Raw genomic sequence first — 23,871 nt, 5'->3', positions numbered from 1 at the left:
GAAGCGTTTCACTGCTGGGCATTGTCACGAAGGAGACACAGTTTGGGTTGCCAGCTCCCCTGTGACACGCGGTGCAGTGAGACAAGGACGACGTGCTCAACGCGAATGCCATTGGGACCAATGCGCCATGACGAATTCGGGGGGTCACATGGGGTATTCGCATGCTTCTGTTTAGGGATGAATAAGCTTTAAATGTGGTGCTTTTAGTTAACTAACCCTAAAGAAAGAAGCAACGGCGCCCGCAACTTTCATCGCCAGCCTTTCGCGTGTGTTGAATGACCTTTCTTTCTTCCAGTCCTTTGAAGCTATTTGCTTTGTGAATGATGGGTATCCAGGCCACTAACAGGTAACATCAATAAACGTAAGTAACACTTATCAAATCACACTTCAACAAGACAGATCCTTTACCTCAATGCGAATGGATACTGTATCCCCGGACATGTCTGCAATACGTTCATCCCGTGCCTGGAGGTGGAATGATTGCCGATCCAACAACTGTTGCAACGGGATGCCAGCTCCCTCTGCGACGTTGAAAGCGACCGTCGTTCCACTTCCCGGGCTGAAGTAAAATGCGTGCGTTGTCCCCACATTGTACAGTTGCTGGGGGACAGTGGGACCTCGTCCAGGAACTCTTGATTTGATCGATGATGTATCAGTCCCTCCCGACGGCACCGAGTGGACATTTGATGCGCCGGCGTGGCGCGGTACGACCCTCCGTCCATGCTGCACGATTCTGTCAATTATATCCCGCAAAAATTCAAAACAATGCGCACCAATGAATCATCCGCTGATGAATCGAATGGCCTCTTTTGCAGTGGAGATATTGGGGATTGCCGGGGGCCCGTTCCTGTCATAAAATCCGGGCCGGGAAAGCCTGGGCTCTGAGACGCCCTGTTTAGGGGCGTTGTTGGGGAGGGGCTGTACATAGTCACACCGCTTGTATCCAGTGTGCTCAGCGTCGAGGGACCACTAATACGCGACGTTGCCCTCGGGCTGTGCCGTGGAGTGCTTCGTAAACCTGATGGCATCCAGTTTGTGGGCTCTGTAGATGGGGCGGGCAGCGTTGCGGTCGATTGAAAGTGGGGCTCTGTGAGGGGCGGTTCTACAGGACTGTTCCTGTGGTATGAGTAGATATGCTCCTGTGCTGCAGGACCCGGCATAACGGTATCGAATACAGTCTGACCCAGATAGGACCCGAGGTCACCCATCCCATAGAACGGCAGCTGATTCAAGTAATGCTGTGAAAACTAGAAATCATGCTCAGCGATGGCACTGATCGCTTCCAGCTGCTAACTCACTGGTAGGTTCGGTAGTACGCCACCTGCGGGGGGGTTGTACATCTGGGGCACATTCGGCTGGGGAGCATACATGTGGGGCGCGTTCAGCTGGGAGGAATACATGTAGTTGTCCTCGAAATCCATGGTGGATGAAGTCTGAGTGATGAGAGTTAGATGTTGGAACTAATCGACACCCAGGAGTAGACTCACTTGAACTTCGTTGAGATTTAATAGGTGGCCGACTGGGTCCTCCATGTCATAACTCTCCGGTTCTTGTTGTCGTGATAACTGCTGTATTTGTGACGACCATTGGTCGTGTGAGTATGTGTCAGTTGGGAATGACATGAAGTCATGAAGATCGTCATGCACGCCACTGTGATGGGTAGAGGTGCCCTCCTGATCACCATGATGGGGAGGGTAACTGTACATTGGCGTGGCGCTCTGAGTGAAATCTTAGAAATAGAGCCTATGTTCGCTCACAATGAGTTAGGCGAGGTCATGGAGGTGGAAGAAATAAAGTCTGAAGAAAAGATGGGAAAGCCGAGTTGTCCGTGATTTAAAGGATGCCATCGGCCACCGCCACAGAGAGGGCATTGACGGAACCACGAGACGTTACGAAATAGATGAACTTCGAGGAATCGCTAAACTGCTCAATAGAATAGATTGCAGTGTAACCCACACATCCTAAAACAGCACATGTAGATTCGGAGGGTGAAGCGGCGGAAGCAGAGTCTGATACGGAATGGTACCCAAAAGGTACATGGCGTCCGGGGGCTGTGGCCTTTCAGTGCAAGCCAAAATATGGGTTCTCTCTGGAAAAATGCGATGAAAAGGTTGAACTACGGGGTAGACCCCAGGATCGGCAAGCCGGATGGAATATTTGACGGGAAATTCGTTGGCAGGCTGATGCCACTCGGTCCAACAATAGCAAGAAGTGATAATATCCGATGGTCAAAGCAAAGGAGCGTATCGCTTCACTGTCACTGCCTTCAGGCTGAGCGGGAAACGTATTCACATGAGCAACGGTCTCGGACGTGTCAATCCGTGGAGGGTGACTGAGCAGGACAATGCTAGTGTAACAGACGTATGTAGAGGAGATCCTCAGTCGAGAGGTAAGCCACAGTGGCCTAGAGAGCTGGGGCAGGATCGACAGAAGTACAAAGACTTCCTATTAGAGATTCAGAATACACATAGGACAAGTAACAAGATGATAACGCACATGTAAACAGGAGACCCTGAGAACCATAGGATGTCATTATGCTTGAAAATGGTTTTCAGACGGTCAAAGCACAAGGTTCAGTCTTCAGTGCATCCTCGGACCGCGGGTGCTGTGTTTACAGTGGATTCTAGTTCTTGCATTGAAAAGGATTTACAAGCGGGCTCTGGCACTTCATAATGTCAAATATTGACCCTAGTCGAGGACAATGAAAAACGTGATATATGGTAGTCGTCAAGAATAATGTCCTCGATGATAGTTCGGGGTCTCTGTGTGTAGGTCCCAACAAATATTATGTAAGTCCGAAATTCAACACAGCGTGAAGCCGTACAACTCCGCAGTCAAACGACATGGCACGCTGCCACACGCCGCCACACGGCGGTATCTATTATTCTCCCAACCTTTGATAGCATCCTCTCCATTGTCATTGAACGACCCTTTTGTCCGAGGAGCAATTTTAGTAGGTTTACCATTAATTCTTCCACAAGTGACTTCGCCTGCGTAACTGTGCTTTTTTCTCCGCTAAACTTCGAATCATATTTCTCATCCTGTGGACCTTGGTTTCAGATTAGCCGGAGGTCAATGAACGAACGCTCATCTGCACCTCCGCAGTACCACCTAACTCGGTTTAATCCGACCGTTGCTGCATCCTTGTAATTTGTAACATGACGAGGAGCCTGTCATAAGTAGATCGTGTCTAGGTACATGTGAATTTTCATGTTTGCAGCCCTCGAACAAAACCAGCGCCCCCTCCTTTTTCAAAATTCACAGCAAGAAATTTTCTTCGACTCTGATTCGAACTCAGGTCAGGACTGCGGAATGTTTAAGCTGCGGAATGGGACTGTCATTTTCCGTGGCGCCTGACTCCAATGTCATGAGGTTCACAGCCCGGCTTCTCTGGACGATGATTGACCATACTGTCAGGATGTACAACCTGTCAGAGACAAAGCCCAGGCCCGCAGAAGATATCGTTTACGGCACGATTTGCGGCGGCGTTGTGTTACCAGTAGCGCCACCGAACACACTTTGCAAATGCGATAGGGTTGTCACGGTGTGCCTGTTAGTGAGCACCTCTCGTTTGCGATGCACATACCGCTTTTTCTGTCTGTCTCGAAGAGACAGAGAGCCGGCGATCTATGTTGCAGGTAACACACCAAACTACTGGAAAGCATGCAACGCAAGCGGTGTGGTAGTAAAGAGGGGTAAATAATGATTTGCCCCCGAATTTGCAATTAGCGAACAGCCAGAACTTTGTGTTTTCAGATCATGCGAGTAATGCAACAAATAGACATTTTAACATCCTTTCGAAAAAATCGTCTGATCATTTCTTCATCATATCTGACGGTAAAAACATAGTGTGAACTAAGTAACCGGTATGGAAAACATGAACATGAATATCAGTGTCGGCGTTTGCAAATCTATCATGGGGTCATGGGGGCATCATTCGATCTAGTATCCTCTTAATCCGACAGAGGGCGACTCTTCAATTCCCTCAAGTGAGGAATGACATCTTTCAGCGCCGCCTCCTCCCAGTGACCTTCATGTCCCTGCATCTTGACGATGACACCGGGGCTATCACTCTCCTCTTTCACTATGTAAGGCATAGGCCCCTTTCCAAGTGTTGTGGTGGTGGTATAGGTGAGGGTTGGCGACGACGTGTTTGGATGTGAATAGGGAGGCTTCATGCTCGATACCGAGCTAACAGACCGAGATGTGCTCTTTGGTCTGCGTAAGCGAGCCATTTTAGAGAACCTGCTAGGCGGTCTATCCCCGCTGTCAGCCGAGGAAACAGCTGAGGGAGGACCTGACCAGCTTTCGGGAGGAGTCCACGTCCATTTGGCACGGGATGACTCAGGGGTTGAGGCGGCGGACCACTGGGTATGGTGTGTAGCGACTGTCGTTTGTGTGTTGATCCGGGATAATATATGTTGGTCGAGCGTTTGGGCGTCTGTGGGTAGCGGTCCTGGTATTCCAAGCTCAATGTCTGGTGAGGACGGAGGTAGAATGGGGGACACCGTTCTGCTGCAAGGTGAAGGAATGGATGGACTCCGGGCACGGGCCACAGCTTTTCCAGAAGTCAAAACATTGGGTACGGGGAAAAATCCCACCGGCTCGGTCGCCGGGGCTCGCCGAACTGGCGTCTGATGTGTCGTGTGGGAGCGCATAGATGCCGCTCGCGTAAGAGGGCGCTCGTGAGTCACGATTGTGGGTGGAGGAGAGGCAGGAGCTGTTTGTGTTCGTTGGTGTGTTTTGTTCTTCTTCGGAATGATCTTAAGTGGCGGAGGTATCTTGGGACGACCAAAAAATCCCTCATCTACATGGAACAAGGAAGCTGGCGCTACAGCAACGTAAGGCTGATTGCGTCTGGAGGCAACAGAAGCTCGCCCGCTCTCGCCCGAGGCGCTGGGTGCTTTCTGAGGCCTCCCCGGATGAGTAGATGAAGGGGTACGACTGTGCTTTGACTGTGAAGTAGATGGGCCACTTGTTATTGATCGGGACGATGGGACAGGTGGTTCTCTGTTGGAAGGGTTACTGCCATTTGCAACGGACGGCGGGGCTGTGTCAGGAGCTGTAGACGAGATAACTTCGATCGTCTCGACTAGACCCATCTGACCAGCCCGGTCACTGGACGGACCCGAACAGCTCGCTGCCAAGGAAGATGAATGAGCAAATTGTGCATCCCCAGAGGTGATATCCATAATTGGCTGCTCAATATCAACAGCGGGATCTGATACCGTAGATACGTTTCCTCGAGAAAAGGTGGGGTTCGTATTGCGCGATAGCGAGCGCACGAAAAACATGTCCGCCTCAGGAGACGCCGCCCTGTCAAACTGGGACGACACTGTTCCACTGCCCGCAACTTGGGGCTGCGTGAGGACAACAGGGGCTGTGAGCCCAAGTTCCCGAATATTGTCTTTGATCGACTTGAAATGAGGGACGTTGGGAACAGCTCTAGCTTTGCTTTGATGAGGATTCTGCTTCGAATCCTGCGGAGCGGATTTTTTCCGCGTTAGATTGTGCGCAGGTGGTTCCCTAGCAGTATCAGATAGTGCTAAATGTGCAAATCGTTAATGGCTCTACCTCACGTGAGATATACACGTTCATATTCCTCACCTTCTGGTACACTGGGTCGTCGAGTCACGGATTTAGCAGACCCCTGGGATGAGCGCGAAAAGAGGCTCGAGAAGAATCCCTTTTGCGCTTTTGCCATCGGGTCTGTTTTGAAATCAGCGCCCACCTTCGTGCGCGACGGTGCAGACAAATCCATCGGAAATGGCGGTTGCTGGGAGACTGAATCTGATCCGCACAGTTAGTGTCTCGACGACGACCTGTATTGCCTTGACATGAATTTTCGGTGAGAAATTCTCTCACCTGGTTAGTTGCTCTCGGACGTAGCGTGCACTGACCGGCGACGTCCTACGCAATGCTCATGGAGTCTAAAACAGAGAAAGGACCGAATATGCTGCGGTGATAGATAACTGGCCTACAAGATCAGAGTCCGCTGCTCATTTCCTGTTCATATGAATTGACTATATATACCCCTTTGCCCCCCTACCTCCCTGGGTAGGGTGACCCAAGGCTCGGAGGTCAGGAAGCACAAAATTAACTGATGTGGCAGCCTTGGATACTGATTCCACGTTACCTCACAGCATCTCGAGGCCTTAACTACAAGGAAGTCTTGATCTTTGATTTGAGCATGTAGCTTGGTTTTTATACCCCGCGACTCCGTATCTCGCGAGATCATGGAAAAACAGAAGAGGGTGGACGGGGTCTACGGGAGTACCACGGTGAAATCACAAAAAACACTGTCCCATGGTGCCAGCGCATAACGTGGATAGTCCACGCGACATCGGAAGTTGGCCAGTAAGGGAAGGTACCAGGATGGTTAAAGTACTTGGAGGTAAATGGTATACGTCATACATTACGCCCAGCGTTAGAATCCAGGGGTTAAAACTTCAGTGGATGACCTTCTGTGGGGCGTAACGATGTGTAATAGGATAAAGTGCTGGAAGGTGCTGCAATCAATTTGCAATTACGGAATCAAAAATACGATTGTTCGCCTAAACTCGCTATCGGCCTTGGCAGGAGACAGCAGCCCAGATTGCCTTAGATGTGCGGGGCCGGCCGGGAATTCAATTTTCTAGGCCGCTGTGACGAGACGCTGGAGAACAGTCACTGGCAAAGGCCTTACGCACTCGATTTGAGTGGGAACATAGTCGGAACTTGAACCGGCCGCCACCCGCCAGCCAAGTCAGCGAAGCGGTATTTTTACCGCGCTGCACTGCAGAGGAGTGCAAAAGACGGTTGTGATTAGCGATCAAAGGCTAGGAATAGATAGCACACGCAATGACGTAGGGATCACTGTTCGCGCAATCCACAAAACGAACAAGATGTATTATGAATTGATATACTCATACGAGTTAGCGATAACAAAGTGTCCATCAAGAAATGAATGCCAAAAGTCATTGTAATCAAAGGTCCGAGTAGACGATTCATGAACGAAAGGCTATGATGCCTGACAATGCCCCCTAAAGGAAAGATGAGAAAGTTTAATACAAAGAAGCGTGAAATTTGTATTTACATGCCTATATTCGGCGCAAGAGAGCCGAACCAGAGATAAACATCACCATCAAGGTGGCGATAAGGGCAACGAATGTGGGGTGGGCGATGTGCTGTGACACAGCGCTAGAACAACCTGCACAAGACCAGCCTTTTCGAAGGAGTCAGCGGAGATACGCGGTCGTGTAGACGTGACTTACCGCTACCGATTGGAGTATAAGGTTGTGGCGTATAAAGCGCGAATTGCAGCGCGCTATTGGGAGTCAGCACGCCTGGTTCACGTGCAGCGTCAGGGCCTCCGTCTCCCCAGATCTTGAGGGTGTATTTTGCTTGAGCAAGAGGTAGGTTGGGATGGGAGGTTTGGTATGTGTACGGATCCCAAACAACGCTGCTGGCAGTTCCGGGAATAATGCCATCGGTTGGGCCGACGGGATATGTATTTCCATTCTCGCAGATAGCGGAAACGGTCAGGTGAGTGGGTGTGGCTAAGATGTAGCTGAAATTCCATCCGAACGTGATGTACTGGTTCTGGGCAACCTTAAAATAAGAGGTTGACTGCTGGGGCGGCTGGGTGATGGTAAGAATCCCAGCAGGCGCTGATTGGGGGATGGTAAGAAACGAGGAGGAAGTGCCCGACGCAGTCTGCGATTGTGAGCCTGACACGGTGCCAGACTGAGTTTGAGACAGTGATTGGGATTGTGATTGGCTCTGGGACTGAGTTTGTCCTCCTTGTTGTTGACGCGCTTCTACGTTGTGCAGCTCGTCTTCCATCTTAAGTAGCTTCAAATAACTGTCAAAAAATCAAAGAACGACAAAAAAAAAAGACAAGACGTGGTGCCCACAGGCAAGAAGGTATGCGGCGAACAAGCGGCGAAATCAAAGGAAACAACGTTGTTCGGGTCTGGTTGACCGCTGGCAGTGGTATAGAGTGGCACTCTCTTTTCTTTATCGCTTGGCTTCCTTTTATGGATATCCAGCACTTAAAGCGCCCATTACTCAGATCATTGAACCTGGCTTCAAGTCGAACACTCCACAACAGGGCTCGAGCTACCAAGCGTCTACCTTCTCAATATTTTGAAGCCAACATTACTTTAGCCTACTTGGTACATTTGACTAGAACGCGGCTTTACAGCGAAGTCAGGTCCAGGCTGTGCAGGGGGCCAACACTGCTTGTGACGTATATTCGGTGGTGTCTGTTAACTGCGAGCTCTTACCAAGACCACCACTCAGAATCGCAGTTCTGCGACTACTTGCTAGTCTCAGTGATATACGACTCCTTTCAATCCACCCGCAATGTTTGACGAAAGTCAACCACCCTCTCCAAACCAGCCCTTTGTGGCGTTGGCGCCTCTGGAACCCGAATGGCAGCCGATATTTCAGGCTTCGAATCAGATCGTTTTGTATAATCCAACATCGCACGCTTTATCTATAACCAAGTCCTCTGGCCCACCGGATTTTGCAGGCTCCTCGCCGTGTCCCTACTGTCATCGTCTCCTTCCGAGTGGATTCGACAGAGATGGCCTTCCCGAAAATATTCGGTCCGACTCCGGATCCCATTCCCGAGCGTCAAACTACTTTCAGCTCCTCGCTGCAGCAAATCAGACGTCCTCAAGACCGTCCAGTCCCCCCCCTCTTACAAGTGGCGGTGGGAGCCGACATGGGGCATTCCCTCCAGAATCCATGGCAGAAGGCTACTTCAAGACTTTTTTTCAAGAAGAGTATCGATTAGGAATGGGGGCAAATGGAAGTGTATATCTCTGCCAGGTCTGCTAAATTGCCCTCTTACATGGATATCTCTCAAGTGCTCTCGGCAGCATGTTCTGGATGGGCAACCGCTTGGTTAGTATTTTGCGGTTTATCATGCTGAACGATTACTGAACGATTTCTTAGGTCATTTTGCTGTCAAGAAAATTGCAGTAGGAGAGTCCCACTCTTACCTGCTCAACATACTGCGCGAGGTTCGCAACTGTGGTGATATGCTGACATGTCATGCACGCTGACATTAATGTGTCGCCAAGATTCGCCTTCTCGAGTCTCTCCACCATCGCAATATAGTCACGTATCATCATGCATGGCTAGAATCTTATCAGTTCTCTGCTTTTGGGCCCAAAGTGCCTACGCTACAGTAAGTACAGAAGACAGACTGATGATGATTAATTTATCAATCGCATAGCGTTCTCATGCAATGGGCCGAGGGCGGAAGGTGACGTTTTCGAGTGTAAATATGACCCTCACTACTGAAAATGCGCTATCAGTTTAGATGATTTTATTGCCCTTCGCCTGGGACGTTCAATCGGACTTCCGCATATGCAATCCTCTCCTTCCTCACCTGCTCCTGATGACCCGACCCCATCTGCACGCATCCGTGCATTTCGTGCCATGAAGCGCGCCCCACCAGAGGAACGCGAGCGGTTACGCCGAGAGATGGAGGAAAGAACCAACAGCCGCGGTAACCGTCCCTCATGGAAAGCAGTTCATCTTCTCAGTGCAGAAGAGACGCGAAGTTTGTTCGCGGATGTATCGCATGGATTGGCCTTCTTGGTGCGTTGTGATCGGGGCGCTTAGGTTGCCAGACCGATGATGCTTGGTATTTTCAGCATGATAAATCCATTCTTCATTTGGACCTCAAACCTGGCAACGTGCTACTGACTTGGGACGAAGGACGACTCATGTGAGTGGGTTTTGTCCGGTCGAGATCTCGATGTGAAGATTACTATGTGCAGCCCCCGAGCGATGTTATCGGATTTTGGGACCTCCCGAGATATGGTACAATCGAGCAGTGCTCGGTCAGGTAATACAGGAACGTGAGTATTCAATTATCTTTGCTCCTTTACTTCAGTGTGCTCATCTCAATAGTCTTGAATACGCATCGCCGGAGTCGCTTCCAGCCCCTCTTACTGGGGTTCTCCGACAGATCGACTCCAAGGCTGACATGTGGTCTCTTGGTATGATCCTGCACAAGATGCTTTTCTTCAAGTTACCCTATCGCTACGCAACGGAAGGGGAAGCCAGTGCATACGACGATGCCGACAAGATGGACAAGCTAGAGCAGGAAATTTTGGGCTACTCTGGGTGTGGTTTACTCATGACCGCTTGTGATCTAGTTATTGATTAGCTCTCAGATTCCGATCAACATCTGCGCTTGCGACAACTTTCGAGTCCCGCCGTCTTCCGCGTTCGTTCCTGATATTGCTCGAAGGTCTCTTGAGCATTAATCCGTCTGTGAGACCCTCGTCCGAGCGCATCGTGAGCGCCATGCGAGAAGGACGAGTAAGTCACAATATTATATTTAACTTTGTTGTTCATAGTTCACGCTTTCAGTTTGATCCTGTGGCGTCGTCCACGCCTCCATCTAGCAAATCTCTCATCCCGCTGTGGCGAAAGTCTACCGAGTCCGAGGCCGGTCACACACTTCCGGATGCTTCTCTGACTCCTACAGAACACAAGCAAGAAGACGCTGCCGAGGCGCTGGATAGGAAAAGTCCCATGCTTCGTTTATCTTCTCCAGTCCCCGACCATCAGCTTGACGCGGTAGGCTGGATTACGCAGTGTTTTACTTTCCTACGCTGGCGATCACCGAGGGTCGCGGGGGTGAGCACGCTTAAGGCATGTATCCTTGCTGCGAAGGTACGTGCCCAGAAAAGCACCTTTGAGCGTTGTGTTGATAGGGCTATTACAGGCATTGTCAGCTGTTTCTATGTGGCCCTCCCGCCCAGTCCTCCTCGCCGTCATAGGACTTCTTGCCATTCCAGATACGTTGTTTGATGGTCTCGAAGTTTCTTTGGTACTTGGGGTGCTGCATGTGGTGATAATTCGGTGGTGCTGAATTGGAATGTGATGACTGTTTCGAGTTTACATTCCTAATGGTATGGCCAAATAATAATTTCAGGAGCTGCCGTTCGGTGAAAGCGTCAAAAGCTACTAGTGTAGGTTATCGTGCCCCAATACAGCGGTAATTCGTGGCACAAGCATCTCGATGTCTAATGTACCGGAACAATTAATGCATCACCAGACCATCGAGCAGTCGACGAGCACCGAACTGTAGATCTATGTCTCATACACTAAGTCATTTAACAGGCATCAGCGATTCTGAAACATCACATCAAACTACGTATCGGACTTGGCTATCGGTGGTGGTTTAAATTCTACCACCTTGTAGCCTTCTCCCCTTTTAATTACGTTACCTGGACCGACTGCGAGGCGTGTAACCAACGCTTGTTGAACACCGGATAATACTAAAAGAAAACGGAAAAAGAGTAATTGAATATCCTGTTCTCCCCGTCCGAGCATAAATTTCGTTACCTGAATCTTCTTCCTTGGCACGCGGCCACTGGAAAGCCAACGTAAGACCCATCCTCGGACTGAGCACTACGCGTTCCTCGCGGCCTATTCTGAGTTTGATGGCCATCAGGATATGCTTGCCAGGCAGTCCCCTTAGCTCCGTGAGCATCGCGGGATCAAACCGGGAGTCGAACATATCAGCGTATTGTTCGACTGGTCGTGCGGAGAAAGTGACTGGGTAAGCCGAAAGGTTTGTTTCCAAAACTAGACGATCAGTCTCCTCTGGGTATTCCTTTCGCGCTTGTTCCATGGCTTCTTGTATTCGATCAGCGTATAGCGAGTAGTTGAACGTTTCCGTGAGCATGATGAGAGGAAGGCTATGGCGAATGTCTTTGGACCCGTCCATACCTTTGAAAAGTCGGTCAGTAAATGGTGTATGTATGTAGCTGAGACACAGACCGACAGCTGAATAGAGAAGAGTGCACGCATTGCGATGTCTGCTTTTCCAGTCTATTCTCTGGCAATCCCGGGAACAATATCTTGCGATGAAACATCCAGTGCAACGATAGTGTGGACGTTCGTTGTTGTCACACGGACACTAGGGACATCATAAGCTTATAACGAGCTGAATGAAACCAATACCAAAACATACCTCTAAATTCGCACATTTTTGTTCATAAAAAGGCGAGGCGCTGGTTCTCCTGCAGATACCGAGTATGTGTAGAGCCAGTTGCTGGACCAATGCCCAGGCCTGTTGCACCTCTTCGTGTTTCCTTGCGTGAACTCCAAGACGAGCCGCGGCATTGTCAGTTCGATTCATTGCGTTCTGGAAGTGGCGCAATACTTTATGGTACATCAGAAATCGTGGGATGAGCTTGAGGACACGACAGGCCGTCTGCGGGCAACGGAACCCAGCCTGCAGCACCAACTGGATAAGTCCGGCGTCGAGGACTTGACATACAGCTGGGATGCACGCCTCTGATCGACAAAGCACCGCATCTGCATAACCGAAGGCATGCTCCAGTAGTCCAGTGGATCTCACTGCAGCCGAGTGTTCCATCGAAGGACTGACCCTCATACCGGAAATATTTGGCCATGCTTGACGTAAAGCCGTTACAACTTCCGAAGGTGCACCGTGCAAGATGAGCCCTTCTTGGCACATAGCGTCCACGAGGCTGACCACAGTAATAAAGTGGATTGAAACTGATAAAGAATCGACAAGTGCGAGCATCGCAGTCACGCGCACGTATGGGGGACTCATCATGAGCTTGTTTGACATGTGCATATCGCCGATTGCTCTCCCCAGCCACCGAACATATCGCAGTGCCGATACTACGAATCGTTCATATCCACCCGCTGCGTCAAGTAGGTTGTGCAGAGTGGATGGTGCCGGAGGCGAACCCACGCACGTTATGATGACCCCGGCCATGACCCCCCTGATGTGTCCGAGTCCTGCGGCTTCATCTTCGGAGATTTCCACGCCGAGGGACAAATCCCCCTCCTTCAATTTCCCAATATACAACCACAGCTTCGCAATGAAGTGTTGAAGAGTTATGTTTGTCCGGATCAGGTTCTTTCCTTCGACGGAATAGACTGCCATGTGGTGGAGGGCACGCGTTGTCATCGAGACTACGTCCACAACGTAGACGTCGAAACCTTCGGGGGGATGGCTCCTAGGCGAGGCGGGTAGAAAATGACGATACATGAACTGTATCCATGGAAAGAGAACGTCCCAACGTCGCACCACTGCATCCGTAATCATCACCTCCGCGACACGTTTGTCAACTGTAGTCACGCCAGAGCACGCTTTTAGGATGCTTATCAACGACAATTTGGCAAGCATGACGACTTTCTGGATATCGTTAGTCGGCAGAAGTTGATCGGGGATCACAGCTGGGTCCAGATGAGTATAGAAGATGGGGAGCAAAGTCATGTTCGCTTCTACGTCGGCGGATGTCTCGACCCATTGGTGGAGTTTGCGTACGTCATGCACCACGCCTTTAAGAGCTCCGTCGATTAAACGCTGAAAGAAAGCCAGTTGACACCGTCTGGGATGGCGCAGGAGGTACATAATTGTGACTCACCTGGACACGCTTGGGCAGAGATTTCAGAGCAATTCTCTCTTGTGCAGTCAAAGACATATCGGTAGCTCTTCGTACTGACAATGATCATTGGGCAGTATAGAACGAAAAAGTGTCCGTGAACGTTCTCTCGGCGACGCTGCATATCGTGCGGGCACAGGTGAAGTCCTTGCTTGAAAATGCTGTGATGGGCGCTTACCTTCTTGATCCAAGGCGAGCGCCTTACTAGTAATACAAGTCGCACCAGAAGTTTCGATCAACCAAAAGACACAATTATTAATTGTAGTTTTCCCACATTATCCCATTCCTGGAGGTTTCGACCAGCTCTAGCTATATATAGAAAATTGCTGGAATAGCATGAAGATAAAATATCCAGTAGCTTTTTGTGTGCTACACCCGGCGTGTATAGTTATACATATGCCAAACCGTCAACGCTGCCAATACCTACCGATCCTGGCTGCAATAAACGAAATAACCAGCATAGCCTAGTAGCATACTCCGCCTTCTGTTGACTACTGACTTCTTAGGGATGCGGGTGACAGGTTGTACTAACGCTACGTCAACTGTGGAAGACATAATATTGGAGCATTTTTGAGCAAGGAGTAGGCCTTGTCTATTCTGCGTGCGCGACGCGCGTGTCAAGCTATTTGTCCATCCTAGATTGAAAGAAGATCAGAAAAAGTACGAGTAGAAGTGGTGGTTACGTCCAATTTGTGCGCTTTACGCGGATACGAAAGAAATATCCATCCATGCACTGAGGTTCTAGGGTGCTTGTGACGTCCTGTAAGAAAAGACAGGACAACAACCAATTCGTCGAAAAGAATCAAAAGAGTCAGGCATGGATAACAGCTGCAAGAAGTCTGAAGCAAGCAAGCAGAAATAGTTTCTACCTGCTCCAAAAGACTGGAGTGTCCCCCAAGGTTTGCGATTTATTGAATGGGCTGCACGGTGATTGTCCATAGTCCGTCTCCCGCATTGCAACCGCGCTTCTCCACCTTCGAAGATCAGGCGTTAATGTTGATGGGCATGCAGCCAATGCTGATGAGTCCGTTCTACAGGCGTAATGTTAAGAAATATAAAATAAATGAAGGGCGAACATATTTATCGTTGCTGCATACGGTTCGCACCTTCCACCAGTGCCAATAACGGTGATTGTGCTGCAGCTGAGACCGACTTCACCGAGGACGTCGGCGATGATGGGGAGTATCCCATACGCCGTCGCATTGTATTAATCAGATACATCCATCTAGTATCAAGATAAATATGAGTTACAGGGCCACTGCGCTATGAAACTCACTGGTTGAGTGCTCTCGCAACATTGGATGTTCTTGGTGTCGCACTGGCTGGAAGAGTCGCGCAGAACGAGGGGTGGGCGATGGTGAGAACAGCCAGGCGCCATAGGCAGGATACGAACAAATATTTTGTAAAACTGAAGGATAAGTTTTGGATATGGATGCTTCTGGGAGTTGGGTGATCAAGGAGCTGATGGCGACTTAAATTGGGCAGAGCTGTTTTATGCATACTTTTGATATCATGGCGAATCGCTATCGACGGAGAGCAGGCCATCTTCCATCGATTTTCAATAATGATACATGTTGCGACTGGAATCCTGGCGAATGGCTCCTATTGGTTAGGCCATCTCATGGGTATCGACTTTAAACTTTCCTCTGGTACAGACGTTGTTGCAAATTTCAATCTTCCGAGTTCTCCGGCCCATAGTGCTGAAAGAAATCCGCAGTGTTTCGACATTCGGCTTTACCCTTCCACGTCTGGAAGGCCCAGACTAGACGAGTACTAGTGCCGCGGCCACATCTCGATGACTGCGAATATCTTCAAGGTTTGAATCGAGGTCGTGACGTCCAGTGATATCCATACGCGTCTTCAAGCTCCCGCTCAAGGCACACATTCAAATATCGTCTGCAGCAAGTCAGAAGGAGCTGCATATATAAGTACTCGGAGCAGCCAAGCATGCAGTGGTTCGTAATTATTACCTACAAATTTAAACGTCGACGACCCTGGGTAGGCGCCCTCGGCGAGAGGCACTGTGACCGAATCCCCGATCAGAGGTAATCTCCCTTAGGCAGACCAGTAGAAGGAAGACAGTCGTTCCTTCTATAAAGGATTAAAGATGGTGCATACTTTTAGACTTTAATTGTGTGACATGTCGAACCTGCTTTATCTGCAGCTGCATAAAAGACACAATTGCGAAACCACAAAGTGAAGTACCATTTAGAAATTAGAAAATATAGCCTGCGTGCCCGACGCCGGTAGTCCATCTTCATCTTCAGCTGATTGCGAGCACTTACATTGACCGACAAGTTCGGCTTTCCCTAAACTTGCCTAAAATCAACGAAGTGCTCTGCCACCGTTTAGACATTGTCATGACTTGTAAAGAACATACATATTATAGCAGGGTGGTTTGTCGGGGGTGGCGGGGTCCTGGCGCCGTGGCCGGAGTCCTGGTCGTAGGTAGTCCTCCGCGTCCTGCTAGATAGATAGAGCTGCTACCTCCTGCCTTAGAGGTTTGGCCTGGGTTTCCCCTAGCAGTCCGTCCCTGGTCCAACATTTAAACCTGTTAATGACACAGTTCATGAATGCATCATGAGATGTGGAAGAGCACTACGGGCCCAGGCTAATTTTTTGCAGGCAGATCTGGGTCATGTTGCGTCACTACTGGCAGTGAGTTAGAGCTGCCCCATCCACACATACACGGAGCCGACTATATGTACGTACCGTTGTAGAAAAAAATTGCGCTGTTGTGTAAACATATAAGTTTCATCTTCGGGAACGCGACCACAGATCAACAACAGATTGCATAATATAATTGATATGTAATTAATTATATATTCCCGCCACCTTTAAGTAGGTAGTGGGTTTGTAGCCCATTATTTTTCAAGTTTATTCGAGAGATTTGCACGATCGGTATGCTGTGCTATGGCGGTGTCGCTGACTGCTCCAGGCGTTCCCTTAAGAGGTGTATAGCCAATGTAATCAACATAATAGAATTGATACGTAATTAAGGCAGGGCACCTTAACCGCAACTGCCGTTGAATATGGCTCTGAACTCCGAAACAATGCTCAAGGCGCTACGACTGTCGCCTAACCTTGACGATGAGGCATTTAACCTGATACTCACAAGCTGAACTTTTTGTCTGAGGCGATTCAAAGGCAATTAGCAAGGACATCTCCGCCTCAATAACAGCTGCAATTGATGATGAAACATACCGACCATCTCTCAAGGATGTGCACGATCATATCCTTCAATACCAAGGGGGTCCAGCCCTTCTTGTAAGCAACATATTCCATCGTTTTTCGCCGCTCAATTCGCTCTCCCGGCAGGAGCCCCTCGACGTCCTGCCTGATCTTCTTTGGTGCCGCCGTAAAGAGGCCGTCGACCTCATTGACCTAATTGCCGAAAACAGTAGTCCAAAGGAGGTGTTGATTGTCATCCAGGAAATTCTGGAACAGCTAACCCAGCTGGCCTGTGAAGATGAAGCTGACGAGGAGAATGTTCCTGGATATGTGCAGTGTCTCATCAACGTCATCGCGATATCTACAAAATGTGAGTGTATACAGGTGTCGACCGATCACTAAAATCTCAGGCCTTGCCAGCTGTGCCCAGATTGACTCTTGGAAAGAAGACCGCGCTGAGCGTAGTCTCACCCTTGGTTTCTGGTTTTATTTCAACGGTTTCATCGCTAGGAAGCCACTTCACGCGGGATAGTGGTCGTACCTTGCTTACAGATGTTTCTCGCATGTCAGAGGTGTTCTACACATGGATCTCCAGAACAGGCAGCGAAGCAAATGCTGCAGAAGCAAAGGTTTGTTTACAGCAATTGCAGCAGACAGCTTTACAAACTCGTTGACTTGCAGACAAGTATCAGAGTACTTTTGGACACGACTGTTTCGGCGTGCGTATCATGTATCAGGGCATCATTATGCGCTAGAGCTTTCGAGACACGCTATCCTCGCCTTACATTATCTTCCACAATCGAACCAGACTGGCAACAAGGGGAGCAGGCTATTTTGAGCGTACTGGTAAGCCGGAGAAGCCGTAAAAATGTGATATATTCTGAATCGTGCTAGACTACCTTTCGTGCAATGGCCTTGTCACCGCGGGATATCTTGGATGTTCCGACAAAGAGTTCCTTAATTATACTTGCTCACGAACCACAAACCTATCACCTACCGAAGGATCTATTCTCCAAGTTGCATTCAGTGCTCGTGACTTCAATTCAGATGAACTTTGCCCTTGACGAGTCTCTCTTCCTTGTCTTTCGCTGCATTACGCAAGATCAAACGCAGCCCGACCTCCCACTCGAACTTGCGATGTCGCTATGCGTCGTCCTTCCCACTTTGGCAAGCGCCCATCTTGATCCATTCATCAGGCATTTCAGTCTTCGGCTGATTGCACTCATTCTTGCGCGACTGCCATCTATGCTGCGGCAGCAGATCCTGATGACCTTGGCATCTGACGAGGAGCTTCCTCAAATGCGGGCAGCCGCAATCGGTCTCCTTAAGGAATTTGTCCTAGAAGCACTGCAGAGCCCTACATCGTCAGGAGAGCAAAACATCTTTGCGTCACCACTGCTCATAAGATCCTTCGGACCGATTCTGTTCAGGACGATGCCGGCTGATTATTTATCCACCATTCGCGTGGCTGATGACATTGAGGAGTCCTTGGAACCCTCTCGAATAGTGGAGGTGATGTCATTTTACTATGTGATACTGCAACGGGACAAGGACAACAAAGTACGTTGTTATTTTCCACCAATACAAATAAATTTGACGACGACCCAGACCGGTATACGAGATCTGGATAATATTGCGAGCGTAGAATCATCGCTACTGCGGCCTTTGCGCACCTTCCTGGAAAAGTGGTTGAACACTGAATGTAAGGATGCCACGTTAATTCGTCGTGGAGTCTGACAAACCTTCTACAGCTAAGCCTATTCTTCCATTGATTGCCCTGCAGGTTAGCCTCGAAAGAATAGACTATGCTGTCCAGACCATCCGAAGCCGGTGATTATGCCAGACGCTAGGTTACGGAGCGCTCGAAGTGCGGAACGATGAGCGAAGCCTTATTCGAATAGGTGTTCTTACTTGCGAAAATTTCCAGAGAACACTATTAATTACCGGTTATTTTTCATTTTTGAGCAATTCACAGTGGAGCGCATTTGCTAGAACCCAATTCCGAGTCCAACTAGTCTCCCCTAGGCAGACTAAATAGAATGAGGATAATTGTTTCCTCCTATATTATAGTCCAACATGGAACTCCCTTTACGCATGCTACTAATCGGATAGCTTATGCTCTATGTCTGGTGTCGTGGGTCTCGACAGATATACTCTAGGTGGTATTATTTAGTGTTCTGTCACGCTCGCTAATTCCTAGGAGATGCGTGTATATACCCTTATATACTCCACGTGTCCTGTTCCTAACACCCCAATGACCGCGACAGTCGGGGGCAATGATATCGATGGCTATATCTGCGTTCGTACACAGTGATCGTCTCGAGGGTAAGGGAGATGGGAGCTCGGGTGATGTCACTTGTATGAGTCGGAATATATGTAGCATATCATCAAGAAAATTTTATCAAACACCTCATTTCTTAAGCTTCTCCCCACTCTAAGTACTTATCTACGAGGGGGCCGGAATTTCCAACACGGCTAGATAAGTAATGTGGGACTGGCGCTGCAGTGTAGGCGCCTGATATCTCAGGAGACATCTATTTGCATTGACCTTTTCGTGAGTGTACCTAGAATATCCCCGTCTAGAACGCGCGAATAGGCAGGGGTAGGCTAAATTTCACATGGGCGCAGAGCAACCTTCACTCGCTGTCAACAAATCAGGATACATGGATATTAAGATAGTACACATTCCGTAGTATGACACAGCACATTACTATCTCACCAGAGCGGTACTTAATAGCGCGTATTCTGGTAGTTAAGCTCTAGCATTCGGAGGGGGAAGTAAAGTATGCCTGCTAGAGGGAAGGCAACCTCGAAACCGACATCGCCTGAGGTGATGCCAATGGGGCCCTGGAACCATACCTGGTTCATGCAGGGGATAATTAGAGCGAAAGAGAGTACGCAAGCTGTGATGGCAGCTGCTCCCCAGGGCAGACGCCCTGGGACGTTCCATATGGCGTGGTCATAGGTGCTGAAGTCACCGTTCCGGAAGTAATGGTGCTCGACAAGGAGAATGGCACCATATGCACTCGCCCAGTAACCAATGAGTGAAAGGAAGTCGGTCAATGTCGCATAGAATCTATGAGCGCCCACGATTGATAAAGGCAATGCACTGCCGACACCCGGGGGAAGATCTGAGATCAGCCGGTGATAGGGGCAAAAATGGAGGACGCACATTACCGTGCCAACAATCGAGAATACATATCTTGGCACTTTTGACATGGCTGGGATCATCACCTGGAAGTTGAAGCAAATAGAGTAGAGTGTGCACGCAATGTTGCCGGTGACGCTCAGGCTGAGAAGAACGGTGAGGAACTTCCCGAAGTTGCCGACCGGGCTGAGCATTGCCTCCAAGAGGCCGCCGACGTTGCCTTCCGTTCCGTAACCCTCGTTCCAGCTAGGAACATTAGGCGCAGCAAGGACTGCCGCAGCTCCAAGGCACTCGAGAAGGATCTGAAACAGATAGGAGACGCTAAAGAGAGACCGAGAGAATGGAGAAGCTGACGTACGATAGGGACGATGTATCCGAAGTATGCGTACCAAAAGATTGTGGACCTGACAAAACTTTAAGTAAGCAGAACGCCACATGCTATGGAAGTAAACGTACCGGGAAACGGTGGGCGAGTAGTACATCGTGAAATCGGAGGCCATTGCCGAATAGGTAATGACGAATCCGGCAATAACAGATGCAAAGCTGAGAATAGTAACAGCAGTTGCAGGTTCGGCTGGTTGAACATTGTACAAGTTCTTGCCACCCACGCCCAGTGCAACCAAGAATGCGATAAGCACTGGAAACCACGAAACACGTTCGTACCTGAAAATGGTGAGCTAAAATGGTGATGAATGGAGAATATCATTTACCAGTTGAGTACTTTGTAGCCCATGAAGGAGATCTGGAGAATTGTGACATTGTGAAGACGAAAGATTGTAGTCACGTAAGAGACGCACGAGAAGAGCGATAATAAAAATGATGACGATGCCAACACTAATCCAGGGTCAGATAAGATGACCAGTTTATGGGATATCTTACGCACTTCCAGCTCATATTACTAGACACGCTAGCGAGTGCTTGTCCGCCGAGTATGCCATTGAGGATATTGAAGCCACACAGGCCGATCAGATTGAGGATAGCGGGTATAATGATGCCAAAGTAGCTTGAAAGATAATTAGACGGGTAACGACGCAATAAGAAGACATACCCAAAACTATATCTGGATTGGATCATCTGACGCATGCCAGTTCTGGGACCCCAAGTATTTCTGTAGAAGGCATGTCAAGTAATGAACTGTGTATGCCCATTCAGGAAAGTACACGAACAAATATGCGGGCAACGCGCATGCCAGGAGATTAAAGAATAAGATAACAAGACAGGAATCACGAAGGCCAAGTCCGAAAATGACTGGACCGAGTGTTCCGGTGGAGAAGCTGGCTTATGTGTAAGAACGCGCTGACAGTCGAAGTACTCTGAAGACGCACGAGAGGATGTTGAAGTTCATAGGAGAACCAAACGAAAAAGATCTTATAGTATTGGGTGTCCGTCCGCTCCTCTTCGGGAACTGGAACAGTGCCTATGAAAGAAGATTTGATAATGAGTATTATGGTTAATGGTGAGGAAAGCGGACCTCGTTCCTCCACGCCCCAACTGAGAAGGGACTTTGCTAACGGGTAGGAGACCCATCCGTGTTTCTCTCCCGGGATGATCACGGAGGGATCATCTCTGGACGCGGAATCCTTCTCAATGTCGATGTCTGAGTTCTTCTCGTGCAGATGACCGTCAGACATCGTTAATAGACTGAACTAGAGTAATCGACGGGGAACGACGACAAGGACTCACAAGGATCGCCCTAACTATATATAAGGACTATGAGGCACTACTGGGAATCTTATTTATTCACGATATCCACGGCCGGACGCACTCGAAGGACCGGAGGAACAGATCTTGATTCATGTGGTACCCAGGTACTCAGTTACAAACTCAGTAATTACTAAAATCACTGACAGCGTCACTGACAAGAAGGACAAAATTATTTAAATAATTGTTAGGTCCTAACCAAATTAAGGATTTAATTTCCACGATCATCTCCTGCGAAATTTAGTTAACACTTGCGCTCGACACTCTCAACGGCAACAACGACCTCGAGCTCACTGTCACCAACGATGGCAGTAGCCGTACAGCGTCCTCTACGTGGCTCACGCGTGTCTTCTTTCTATCCCGTCAAAACTCTCCCTTCTCTGTCCTCTCTCGATAGCGCGTTCCAGCTCCAGGAATACATTTCGCTTCTTATTCGTCTTGACGTTCATGATGTCGATTCAATAGTGTCTCTTCCAGGGAAAGCTGTTTCCAAGGATGCCGAAGAAAAGTCTTCTGATCTCTCTGATGCTGAGCGTAAACCAGATGATTCTGAACGAAAGAACGACATAACAGTCGACCGAGGTTGCTGGATTTACGAACAACTCCGGTACTTCTCATATTCTCTCGCCCGGCTGGCTGTCAACGCACTAACTTTGTTCGTCTATCAGACGTCTCGCACAAGACCTCTCCCATCCCCTCATTACAATGTTGCAGCAGGAATGTACTCGTATCACCTGTCCCGAGATGAAGGCGGGAGAATGGTTATATCTATGTGTTGCACACGGTAATGATGGCGCCATGGAGGTTCGTTTAATTATCATTTTCGTAAAAATATCATTGCGCTAACCGAACTTTTTCAATCCTGTGACGTCTTCAGCAATGCTGTGCTATCGATTACATCCTTCATACGTTGGATAGCGCAACCGCACTATTAAACTCTCCTAGAGCTTTCCCATCTCGGTAAGCAACGATCACGTCTCATGAGATATTTGTTGATGTCCTCCTTTACTCCATTTTTGTTTATCGAACTCAACTCAATTACGCGTGCTTTGCATCCCATCAGTCTTTCGATACCTCCGACCTCATATCGACACTTCTCTTCGCTTGCTCGTCGCCTTGGCAGGATATTTGCGCACGCATACTTCCACCATCGAGAAGCCTTCGAACAAGCCGAGGTCGAATCATCGCTCTACGCCCGCTTCTTAAAACTTACCGGTCAATTCGATCTCGTCCCTACCGAATTCCTTGTCATCCCCCCAAGCGCTGCCCTGCCAGGCAGAAAGGGACACGATGAGGATGTCGAACCTCCGCGTCTTCTTGCGGCGGCCGTCAATCCGCAGCGGGAGCGGGAGGATCAAAACATTCATACAACAGAACAGGCACAACCCCCGAACGTTCGCGGGAAGAGTCCTCCGGGATTGTCCAGTGACAGCCCAATTAGCACCGATAGCCCACGCCGCCTGGGGCGCAATCGTACAGATACCATGGTGTTCAGTGAGGCGTATAATGTTGCGGAGGAACTTGCAAAAGGCGGCGACCATGATGTCAATGAAAGCAGTGTTTTACTGGATGCTACACCATCCGCTGAGCCTGAGAGCTATTCTCAGGCCTCATGGTCCAGCCAGCCGAGTGGGTTCCCTCCTGACGAATTTGGGTTTGATGTCGAAGAGGTACCCGTCGATGAAGTGTCCGCCGTCACTGGATCAAACTCTCCGCCACTGGAAGATCTGTCCTTGACGTCGCTTGGGGACTCCAGCTCAGCTGCTCCCTCTGTTTCAGCTGGACCAGAACACGAGATGGAAACAATTCCAACCGCTGAACCTATTCATGAAGAGCCAGCTATTGAACCTATAGCTCCTGTTGAAGAGCCCGTTACGCTAGCTGAACCTTCAAGTCCAGTACTAGTAGCCTCGGCAGCTACCGAAGATATTGAGACCAGCGTTACAGAGACCGATATTGTGGAAGAGCCTGAAGCTCCCGAAAAATCTGATTCACTGGAGCCAGTTCCAGAATCTGAAAAACTGCACGAGGCACCCCTCGAGCCTTCTTCTGAGGCAGACACAGTAGCCCCTGACCTCGCGGAACCTCCCGCACCAACTCCTGAGTCTGCCCCCGCTGACGAGTCCCTCACGGAACCCGAGGTCAGCCTTAATCTGAGCGAGCCCTCGCCGTCAGAGCCAATACCCCCGGAGAGCGAGAGCGATATTACGGATGAGGTGCATGGTGTGGATGAGGAGGTGGAGGAGGTGGAGGAGGATCTATGAGATTCGATTGTCTGCTCAGCTGTGTTTTCGTAGCATTGTTCTGTTTTTTTTTTTCCATCTCATGCTGCATTGATGTCGCTCTGCGTCTCGGCGAGAATTTCGAGCGAGGTACGAACCTCTAAGTTTGTAGACTCGTCTGATTGATCAACTG

General features: G+C 49.3%; 9 protein-coding genes across 9 annotated transcripts; 3 read left to right on the top strand and 6 right to left on the bottom strand.

The window, feature by feature from the left end:
- Positions 1-8: 8 nt before the first annotated feature.
- Positions 9-1,421, bottom strand: EDB91DRAFT_1088063 (uncharacterized protein; the record flags this gene model as incomplete). Its single annotated transcript, XM_041316339.1, has 5 exons — positions 9-167; positions 217-339; positions 409-723; positions 774-1,238; positions 1,299-1,421. The coding sequence occupies 5 exons, from the start codon at positions 1,419-1,421 to the stop codon at positions 9-11; spliced, it is 1,185 nt and encodes a 394-aa protein (XP_041169736.1).
- A 462-nt stretch (positions 1,422-1,883) lies between these two features.
- On the bottom strand, positions 1,884-2,732 carry EDB91DRAFT_203437 (uncharacterized protein). Its single transcript, XM_041326416.1, has 2 exons — positions 2,497-2,732; positions 1,884-2,445 (listed from the first exon to the last, which is right to left on the bottom strand). The coding sequence occupies exons 1-2, from the start codon at positions 2,521-2,523 to the stop codon at positions 2,062-2,064; spliced, it is 411 nt and encodes a 136-aa protein (XP_041169735.1). The 5' UTR covers positions 2,524-2,732; the 3' UTR covers positions 1,884-2,061.
- A 1,221-nt stretch (positions 2,733-3,953) lies between these two features.
- EDB91DRAFT_1088061 (uncharacterized protein) lies at positions 3,954-5,761 on the bottom strand (the record flags this gene model as incomplete). Its single annotated transcript, XM_041316338.1, has 2 exons — positions 3,954-5,545; positions 5,608-5,761. The coding sequence occupies 2 exons, from the start codon at positions 5,759-5,761 to the stop codon at positions 3,954-3,956; spliced, it is 1,746 nt and encodes a 581-aa protein (XP_041169734.1).
- Positions 5,762-6,785: 1,024 nt separating this feature from the next.
- On the bottom strand, positions 6,786-7,980 carry EDB91DRAFT_1230552 (uncharacterized protein). The gene is made up of 2 exons (XM_041321055.1): positions 7,254-7,980; positions 6,786-7,204 (listed from the first exon to the last, which is right to left on the bottom strand). Exons 1-2 carry the CDS (start codon positions 7,822-7,824, stop codon positions 7,080-7,082), a joined length of 696 nt encoding a protein of 231 aa, XP_041169733.1. The 5' UTR covers positions 7,825-7,980; the 3' UTR covers positions 6,786-7,079.
- A 366-nt stretch (positions 7,981-8,346) lies between these two features.
- EDB91DRAFT_1029503 (kinase-like domain-containing protein) lies at positions 8,347-10,341 on the top strand (the record flags this gene model as incomplete). Its single annotated transcript, XM_041312691.1, has 10 exons — positions 8,347-8,817; positions 8,868-8,892; positions 8,944-9,011; positions 9,072-9,178; positions 9,227-9,256; positions 9,309-9,594; positions 9,651-9,724; positions 9,777-9,857; positions 9,910-10,125; positions 10,176-10,341. Coding segments are annotated over 10 exons (1,524 nt in total), but the record flags the coding sequence as incomplete, so codon positions are not given.
- A 648-nt stretch (positions 10,342-10,989) lies between these two features.
- On the bottom strand, positions 10,990-13,658 carry EDB91DRAFT_203324 (uncharacterized protein). Its single transcript, XM_041326415.1, has 6 exons — positions 13,615-13,658; positions 13,419-13,554; positions 11,987-13,357; positions 11,794-11,932; positions 11,356-11,742; positions 10,990-11,288 (listed from the first exon to the last, which is right to left on the bottom strand). Exons 2-6 carry the CDS (start codon positions 13,473-13,475, stop codon positions 11,161-11,163), a joined length of 2,082 nt encoding a protein of 693 aa, XP_041169731.1. The 5' UTR covers positions 13,476-13,554; positions 13,615-13,658; the 3' UTR covers positions 10,990-11,160.
- Positions 13,659-16,429: 2,771 nt separating this feature from the next.
- Positions 16,430-18,602, top strand: EDB91DRAFT_203183 (uncharacterized protein). Its single transcript, XM_041326414.1, has 8 exons — positions 16,430-16,531; positions 16,584-16,703; positions 16,755-16,977; positions 17,028-17,236; positions 17,289-17,453; positions 17,502-18,167; positions 18,216-18,309; positions 18,359-18,602. The coding sequence occupies exons 1-8, from the start codon at positions 16,469-16,471 to the stop codon at positions 18,439-18,441; spliced, it is 1,623 nt and encodes a 540-aa protein (XP_041169730.1). The 5' UTR covers positions 16,430-16,468; the 3' UTR covers positions 18,442-18,602.
- A 510-nt stretch (positions 18,603-19,112) lies between these two features.
- EDB91DRAFT_1174387 (permease for cytosine/purines, uracil, thiamine, allantoin-domain-containing protein) lies at positions 19,113-21,618 on the bottom strand. Its single transcript, XM_041320335.1, has 11 exons — positions 21,227-21,618; positions 21,109-21,172; positions 20,922-21,029; positions 20,804-20,863; positions 20,639-20,758; positions 20,553-20,589; positions 20,466-20,497; positions 20,212-20,418; positions 20,114-20,159; positions 19,780-20,057; positions 19,113-19,716 (listed from the first exon to the last, which is right to left on the bottom strand). The coding sequence occupies exons 1-11, from the start codon at positions 21,384-21,386 to the stop codon at positions 19,338-19,340; spliced, it is 1,491 nt and encodes a 496-aa protein (XP_041169729.1). The 5' UTR covers positions 21,387-21,618; the 3' UTR covers positions 19,113-19,337.
- Positions 21,619-21,761: 143 nt separating this feature from the next.
- On the top strand, positions 21,762-23,015 carry EDB91DRAFT_1027302 (Mob1/phocein; the record flags this gene model as incomplete). Its single annotated transcript, XM_041312655.1, has 4 exons — positions 21,762-22,063; positions 22,125-22,260; positions 22,334-22,416; positions 22,520-23,015. Coding segments are annotated over 4 exons (1,017 nt in total), but the record flags the coding sequence as incomplete, so codon positions are not given.
- Positions 23,016-23,871: the final 856 nt, after the last annotated feature.

Source organism: Suillus paluster (assembly GCF_016628075.1).
Source record: "Suillus paluster strain FC165 chromosome Unknown EDB91scaffold_164, whole genome shotgun sequence".
Lineage (NCBI taxonomy): Eukaryota > Fungi > Basidiomycota > Agaricomycetes > Boletales > Suillaceae > Suillus > Suillus paluster.
Note: the sequence above shows the minus strand (reverse complement) of the source record. Positions and strands in the feature narration are given on the sequence as shown.

Excerpts from the sequence above, each read along its gene's own strand:
- EDB91DRAFT_203324 (XM_041326415.1), bottom strand. The coding sequence starts at position 13,475 with ATGTCTTTGACTGCACAAGAGAGAATTGCTCTGAAATCTCTGCCCAAG. Across the intron at positions 13,358-13,418 it reads CTCTGCCCAAGCGTGTCCAG|CGTTTAATCGACGGAGCTCT; the intron begins GTGAGTCACAAT and ends GCTTTCTTTCAG. Across the intron at positions 11,289-11,355 it reads TGCCAAGGAAGAAGATTCAG|TATTATCCGGTGTTCAACAA; the intron begins GTAACGAAATTT and ends GTTTTCTTTTAG.
- EDB91DRAFT_1230552 (XM_041321055.1), bottom strand. The coding sequence starts at position 7,824 with ATGGAAGACGAGCTGCACAACGTAGAAGCGCGTCAACAACAAGGAGGA. Across the intron at positions 7,205-7,253 it reads TTATACTCCAATCGGTAGCG|GCTGGTCTTGTGCAGGTTGT; the intron begins GTAAGTCACGTC and ends TCCTTCGAAAAG.
- EDB91DRAFT_1174387 (XM_041320335.1), bottom strand. The coding sequence starts at position 21,386 with ATGTCTGACGGTCATCTGCACGAGAAGAACTCAGACATCGACATTGAG. Across the intron at positions 21,030-21,108 it reads TATAAGATCTTTTTCGTTTG|CTTCTCCACCGGAACACTCG; the intron begins GTTCTCCTATGA and ends CACATAAGCCAG. Across the intron at positions 20,864-20,921 it reads TGCGCGTTGCCCGCATATTT|AAATACTTGGGGTCCCAGAA; the intron begins GTTCGTGTACTT and ends TGCCTTCTACAG.
- EDB91DRAFT_203183 (XM_041326414.1), top strand. The coding sequence starts at position 16,469 with ATGGCTCTGAACTCCGAAACAATGCTCAAGGCGCTACGACTGTCGCCT. Across the intron at positions 16,532-16,583 it reads CGCCTAACCTTGACGATGAG|GCAATTAGCAAGGACATCTC; the intron begins GCATTTAACCTG and ends GGCGATTCAAAG. Across the intron at positions 16,978-17,027 it reads CATCGCGATATCTACAAAAT|CTGTGCCCAGATTGACTCTT; the intron begins GTGAGTGTATAC and ends AGGCCTTGCCAG.
- EDB91DRAFT_203437 (XM_041326416.1), bottom strand. The coding sequence starts at position 2,523 with ATGGTTCTCAGGGTCTCCTGTTTACAT. Across the intron at positions 2,446-2,496 it reads TCAGGGTCTCCTGTTTACAT|GAAGTCTTTGTACTTCTGTC; the intron begins GTGCGTTATCAT and ends AATCTCTAATAG.